Source organism: Nicotiana tabacum, chromosome 10 (assembly GCF_000715075.1).
Source record: "Nicotiana tabacum cultivar K326 chromosome 10, ASM71507v2, whole genome shotgun sequence".
Lineage (NCBI taxonomy): Eukaryota > Viridiplantae > Streptophyta > Magnoliopsida > Solanales > Solanaceae > Nicotiana > Nicotiana tabacum.
In genome coordinates this window covers 47304714-47312246 of record NC_134089.1, presented here as the reverse complement: position 1 = coordinate 47312246, position 7533 = coordinate 47304714, and the positions used below count along the sequence as shown (strand labels likewise).

At 34.0% G+C, this 7533-nt stretch overlaps 1 protein-coding gene and 1 long non-coding RNA gene across 2 annotated transcripts; one reads left to right on the top strand and one right to left on the bottom strand.

The window, feature by feature from the left end:
- Positions 1 to 721: 721 nt before the first annotated feature.
- LOC107817120 (uncharacterized) lies at positions 722 to 4191 on the bottom strand. Its single transcript, XR_012695479.1, has 2 exons — positions 2352 to 4191; positions 722 to 2253 (listed from the first exon to the last, which is right to left on the bottom strand). It is a non-coding gene; the product is annotated as an uncharacterized LOC107817120 (long non-coding RNA).
- A 1657-nt stretch (positions 4192 to 5848) lies between these two features.
- LOC142165108 (secreted RxLR effector protein 161-like) lies at positions 5849 to 6574 on the top strand. The gene has a single exon (XM_075223735.1). It carries the CDS (start codon positions 5849 to 5851, stop codon positions 6572 to 6574), a length of 726 nt encoding a protein of 241 aa, XP_075079836.1.
- The last annotated feature ends 959 nt before the right edge of the window (positions 6575 to 7533 follow it).

Genomic DNA, 7533 nt, shown 5'->3' with positions numbered 1-7533 from the left:
ATTTTCAAAGGATTTTTAATTGAAATTGGAGTTTTACGAGACATCTAGCTATTGAACTGTAGATTTTGACTTGATATTCTGTTGAGATTTCCAATATGATTTTAAATGCTCGTCACTGCACTCAAACTTTATTTACTTTAGTTACTTACTGAGTTGGCATACTCACGTTACTCCCTGCACCTTGTGTGTAGATCCAGGTGCCCGAGCACCAGAGTGAGAGCTTCCAGCACTCTCAGAGTCGTATCCGGAGAATGCACACTACAACATTTTAGGACTTTAACTACACCTGAAAAGTGTGGCGTAAACTATCAGAAAGTGTGACATTTGACTAAAGGCCACACTTTCGGACATAAGGCAATGCTTTTTGAGGGGTGGCCTAAATGAGCATAAACTTTGCCCTAAGAGAACGCTTTTTAAGTGTTGCTTTAGAAGCCACACTTGAAAAATGTGGCTAAAAATTAATAAAGGCCACGCTTGTAGTACCCTCAGTGCTAACACTTTTCGGCACTACAACAACACATGAAAAATGTGGCCTTTGTTACTCTTTAGATCACACTTGAAAGCGTTGCTTTTACTAGTATATAAGCCACAAATTTTCCAATCCGTATGGCCACACATTTGAAGTATGGCAATTGTGTCTAAGCTATGAAATAATTTATTTTCAATAAAATATATTTTCATATGTATCCCATAATCACGTACGAAGATCTCAAACACTCAATTATATAAAAAAATAACAAAAGAATAATTCCATTGCATATACTTACAATGAACTTCAAAAAAAGGTTAAATCTTGTGTAATACAATGAAGCAAATTATTTCAAGGTTCATGCTTGTAACTTTACAAAATCAAATGTAGTATCAGGAATTATAAAAATCGTAATTGTCCAAAGTCTTCATCGTTAAATTCCAATAGATCAAATAGTTTTTTGGCATCATTTTTAATTCTCCACCAGAACTTTCCTACAAAATAAAATTAGTACTTAGATAGAAATCCATAGTATGAAAGTGCAAACTCAGAGCAGTGTGGTAGAGTTGGCCCCTTGGGGACTCAGGACAATACTATCACATATAAGTTAGAGACATACATATACATGATTTAAACAAATGACAAAAGTAGAGGAAAATCTATATATGTTGTAGTGCTGGGATGAAAATGTAATCGAATGATTCGAGTAACAGAACTTATGGACAAAAATCATGCTTTATTGGCCTTCCTCATTTGTTTTTTAGCATCCGGGCATCTAGTTATATTCTCTCTATAGTATGATTATGTTGCTTCTTTTTGTTTAATTTCTGTATACTGATGGAAAAACTAGATTAGTGGATTTCTTTTTCAAAAGGAACATTAACTTTAGCATATAGCATATACTCAATCAGCTCACTTTCAATTAATCTATAAATAACTAAATACAAATACCTTACCCAAATCAAGGATGTTGTTAGCTAGAATTTGGTATGTCCAGTATGTTATCCGATTAATAATTTTTGAGATAGAAATGTAATCTACTAGTGACTACCTCTTACAGGTGACTATAATCACTTAGCTATCATTGATATCTTAGAATCTTGCAATAAATTAAAAGCGTAGGCACAATTTCTATTCCATTAACCCTCCAATCTGTATAGAGAGATACTAAAAAACTTTCATCAGATAATTTGCTAACTCAATTTTACCCTCAAGGAATATTGGTCTCAATATTTTAAATTCCTATCAGAACAAAGATAATCATGTAGATCTCTATTCACTTAAAAGTTGAGCTAAACAAAGGGAAGCGAGGGCATTTAAAATGTTTTGTGTGATTGAAAGTGAGTGAAAAAGATATATATGTTGGGAAGTGAATACCTTTATTCGCTTGGCATCGTCTTTAAATTCATAATTGTTGGGGTTACTAGAAAATAACTTATATCAAGATATCTAAAATTAATTCTCAAACAACAAGATTTGTATTTGTGTACTTTCCACTCTAGCAAACAGAAAATAAGATAGTAAATCAAAGAAGACAAATCCAAATTTACCTCTTCAGTTGAACTCAAAGAACGATCTTAAGCTGAGATAATACACAATAGAGACCAAATCAATAGTAGAAATATGCAAGATTCATATGTTAAGAGATAAAGAATGAAGGAGAAAGACGACAAATTGATTATTATGCTCAACAATCGATATACTGCAGAACATTTTATTTCCAAAGATGGCACGTTCAAAGTTTGATTACCTGGTCGATGTATATTTTCTATCAACTAATCATCCTACAACAGTTTTAAGGAGAGCAGGAAGTTAATAGCTAAAAAGTCAGTTTACCCAGCTTTACCTACCAAACATGCCAGTGCATAATGCCTTAACATACCTCTAAAGTACCTCTATCCTTTTTCTTTGCCTTCCTCGTTTTTGCTCTACGTTGATCTTATTTGAGAACATGAAGAATCCTCCGTTCACTGCAGTGTCCACATGTATAACCTATACTAAAGCAAGCAAGAACTGAATTGATGCAAAATACAATACAGTCACAAGTAGGATAATATATTTAAACTTTGATATTTCAACCACAAAGTTAAAGTCTTAATAACATTAGAACTAAATATTGCGCTAGCATAAAAAAATAAATAGTATGTGTCAATTGATATGCCAAATTGATCTACCTAACTCAAATATTGCCATGTTTATTCAATATCAAACTAGAGCCTCAGTCTTAGCTTCAGAAGCTATACAATTAATAATGAGAGAGAGAGAGAACAAGAATTAACTACTAGACAATAGAATGTCAGAATAAGAATTTGTGCCCAGATTGTATAATCGTAAAAAGTTATTCTCCTACGAAAATACAAGTGAAGGTCATCCCTCCCCCTTATGGGCTAGAGAATTTCATATAACTAAATACCATTTACAATAGAGAAAACCAAATCTCATTGTAATTGAAGTATATCTTCATCACTATCTCATATTTTTATCACTAATTCATAAAGCTTCATGAAAAAGTACCATATCTTCTTGCACATCTTTTAATTATCAAACCATATAAATAACAAAATATTTTAGTTTCAACTACCAAGCCTCAATGTATGCAATTAAGCCATAAGCATTTATACGTTTATGCTACAAAAACTTTATGTCAAACTTAAGTAGAAAACTTAGGCGGACATTTTGAACTCCACAATTGGGAAGGAACACTATAATGCTTCAAATGCAAAATAAAAACATACAAAGCACTGAAGAAAGTAATTTGACAACAAAAGGACATAATAATAGTTGTATTATGAAATGAAGCAAGATGTGGCAAACATGAAAATTGTGCCGTACGTACAAACTAACAAGTTATTAAAATATATAAGCATATAAGAAAAAGTAAACCAAATAGATCCAGAAATTTTCATCTCATGAAAACACCTTCTTAATGCTTCAATTCCTTTTTAAACACTCATTATTGCTTTCTGTCCATCCATATTTGATACTTAATTTATGCTTCCTACTAATTCTTTCAAATTCTTACTATTTATCCAACAAATTTCACTTCATTAATTGGCTTCAAAACCAAAATGATTTCAATGGTAAGGATAGGTCAAACAAACATTCCATCAAACAGGTAATATGCAATGGTCAATCCCAAAAGAAATTCGGCAAATAGGCAAAGCTAGTATAGAAATGTTTAAGATCTAAACACAAGTACATTTAAACTTAAGACTAGTATTATAAAATAAACCCGAATGAAATCTGTATTTGAACTCTGTTGAAATTTTCTTTTTCCTTGTTGAATTTCACTTAAGCAAATATTGGCATATATAAGAGCACATTTCAGAAAGAAAATGAGACGTCACTGCAAATTTTAGGGTGGAGGGAAATTCGGCACAGGAGGTAATAGTGTCTATGGAGATTACGGCGAAGGTGGGCAAAACAGAAAACCTAATGAACTGATGTCATTAGGAGGGAAATTGTTTGCACTTTCAAAATGGGGGGGAAATGTTTCACGGAAAATTTTAAAGGAAGGGGGAATTTTATTAAATTTCTTTAGCGCAAATTTGTGAAGTGTTGCTTTTAGAATTATGAATACAGCTCACTCTAAAAGCGTCACAATATAAATGCATAAGTGTTGCTAATTAATTTATGTGTGGCAACACTTAAGTTGCATTGTCTTTCAATTTAAAAGAAATGCTTTGCAAGCGTGGCCATAGAATGTGTTGCCAAAAGCTATCAGCAAAGGCCACCCTTGAAAAGTGTTCCCACATATAGTTTTGGAAATACTTTTTAAGCGTTGTCAAAAGTTAATGTGTCCTTAGGCCAGATTTGTTGTAGTGGCAAGGTAGCTGCACGGCCTTCGCAGCCTTGCCTTCCTCCTTCCTATCTTAATATTTTGTTATTTTACACTTTTTTGTATTATTCAGATAGTGTTTGGGTTGTATTTAGAGGCTCATGACTAGTGACACCCGATTCGGGCCGTGTTAGTATATTTTGTACTATTTTTTCGCGTATTTCTATTGATTTTTATATTACATATGAAAGATTTGAGACTTAATCGGTTTTAGAAAAATAATTTATTGAAAAGAATTCGATGTGGGAAATGTTGGTTTGCCTTGCCTAGTACTATGATAGGCGCTATCACGACCGGGGTGGTTTAGGGCCGTGACACCTCAAGACATCTTTTGAATTATGGAAAGGATGGAAACCTAGCTTAAACCATTTATCACATTTGGGGATGTCCAACTAAAGTGAGTGTTTATAACCCACAACTAAAGAAGTTGGATGAAAGAACAATAAGTGGTTATTTTACAGGCTATGCAGTTAACTCTAAGAGATTTAGGTTTTATTGTCCTTCTCATTCTCCTAAAATTGTTGAGGCTAGAAATTCTAAATTTCTTGAGGAACATGAAGAAAGTGGGAGTGGTTTGACTCAAAGGGTATAATTGAAAAAAATAAGGGAACCACATGTGGTACCTTTATATATTGGGAACTTGAATGTTGCTTAGAAAAATTCTCATGAATTATCTGAACAACAACAAGTTCAAGAGCCACCACCACTTGAGGAGCCACATGAAGATCAACCTGCTTTACCTGAACCGACTGAAGAAGTGTCTGAACCAGTGGGAGTGAGAAAATCCTCAAGAATTCGAAAATCAGCAATTTCTAACGACTATGTTGTATATCTCCAAGAGTCTGATTACGATATTGGACTAAAAGATGATCCATGATCGTTTTCACAAGCCATGAGTTGAGAAATCTCCACACTTTGGTATGATTCCATGAAAGAAGAGTTAGAATCTATGGCTAAAAATAAAGTTTGGGATCACGTCGAATTACCAAAGGGATCCGCTACCATAGGTTCCAAGTGGGTCTTTAAAACTAAAAGAGACTCATCAGGTAATATCGAACGCTATAAAGCTAAACTTGTAGCCAAGGGTTTACACAATGGGAAGGCATTGATTACCATGAAACCTTCTCTCCAGTATCAAAGAAGGATTCATTAAGAATAATCATGGCATTAGTAGCTTATTTCGATTTAGAGATACATCAAATGGATGTGAAAATAACTTTCCTAAATGGAGATCTTGAGTATATATGCGTCAGCCTGAAGGATTTTGTGATAAGGACAAAAGTCACCTTGTATGCAAGTTGAATAAATCCATTTATGGGCTAAAGTAGGCTTTCCGCCAATGGTATATTAAATTTCATAATGTTGTTTCTTCATTTGGATTTACGGAGAACATCATTGATCAGTGTATATACCTTAAGATAAGTGGGAACAAATATATTTTTCTAGTCCTATATGTGGATGATATTTTGCTTGCAAGTAGTGATTTAGGATTGTTGCACGAGACTAAATAGTTCCTTATCCAGAATTTTGAGATGAAGGATATGGGTGAATCCTCTTATGTCACTGGCATAGATATTCAAAGAGACAGATCCCAAAGATTACTTGGACTGTCTCAAAAGGATTACATTGAAATAATTTTGGGAAGATTCGAGATGAAGAACTGTTCATCTATAGTATCACCCATAATTAAAAGTGACAAATTCTCATTGAATCAATATCCACAATATGCATTGGAAAAGGAGCAAATGAAAGATATTCCTTATGCTTCGCTTGTTGGGAGCCTTATGTATGCACATGTCTGTACTAGACCTGATATTGCTTTTGCGGTAGAAATGCTTGGCAGATATCAAAGTAACCCTGGTCTTGATCATTGGAAAGCTGGTAAAAGGGTTTTGAGATATTTTCAAGGAACCAAGGATTTTAAGCTCACATATAACTCATTGGAGGTGATTGGATATTTAGACTTTGATTTGGGTGGATGCAAAAATACTGGTAAATCTACTTCAGGATACATTTTCCTCCTTACTGGAGGTGTTGTGTCTTGGAGAAGTGTCAAACAGACCATTGTTGCAACATCCACCACGGAAGCTGAATTTATAGCATGCTATGAAGCGACATCACAGGTGTTATGGTTGAAAAACTTTATTTCCGGCCTTAGGATTGTCGATTCCATTTCAAGGTCATTGAGAATCTTATGTGACACTTCAGCTGCAGTGTTCTTCTCTAAAAACTATAAAGTGGTGGCCGAAGCAAGCACATCGACATAAAGTACTTGATGGTTAGAGACGCAAGATGTGAATTTTGAGCATGTTAGTACTACTTGATGATTGTCGATCCTTTGACTAAAGGTCTGACGGCTAATATTTTCAAGGATCATGTAACCCATATGGGTCTTAGTAGCTCAATTTAGTCTTGCTTTGCTCTCTAACAATTTGTCTAGACATTATGTTTGTTTTGATATACATGACAGTGCACACTTTTGTTTTTTCATGTATTATTTGTGATCATTGGATCAATAAAGTTGGACTCTGAATGACTTATATTAAATCCATTCGTAAAGTTCTTAGACACTTTGTTAGAGTATATTGTGCATTGTAATACATGGAAGGAAGTGTTTGTTTAAAAGCATGACCGCGATGATTCATGTGATGATATGTTTTAGCGAAAGTGATTGTTGCATAACTTTTAGTTGAGTGATAAAGTCTATGGCCATATTATATGTTTATCTCTCATAAAAGATTATCTAATTTTAATATGTGGGCCAAATGGGAGAATGTTAGAAATTTATCATCTCTTCTAGAGACTTCTAGTGTGGACCGCATATAAGGTAATAAATTATTTACATTGTCTCCCAAAGAAAATAATATATCAGATAATATTTGTAGTTATGCATATATGGTAGAGTCTTTGATGGAAAGAAATTACCATATATTAGGAGTCCCTAGGGTAATTATAATTTATGGAGAAGTACCTAGGGCTAAAATATTTGCCTAAGATTCCCTAGCCTACCTATAAATACGCATGTGACTCCATCAGTCTGGCATCCTACGATAGGCATGTTGGGCTCATGCCCATATTGTCCAGCCAAAGGCCCAATGCCTAATCCTATTATCTTTTGGTTTCCATTCCTATTTGGAATTGGATTTGGTTTATTCCTATTTTGAGTGGGTTTTGGCTTTAAGAGAAAGCACCACTCATGATCTATAAATAGGACAACCTTGGAGAA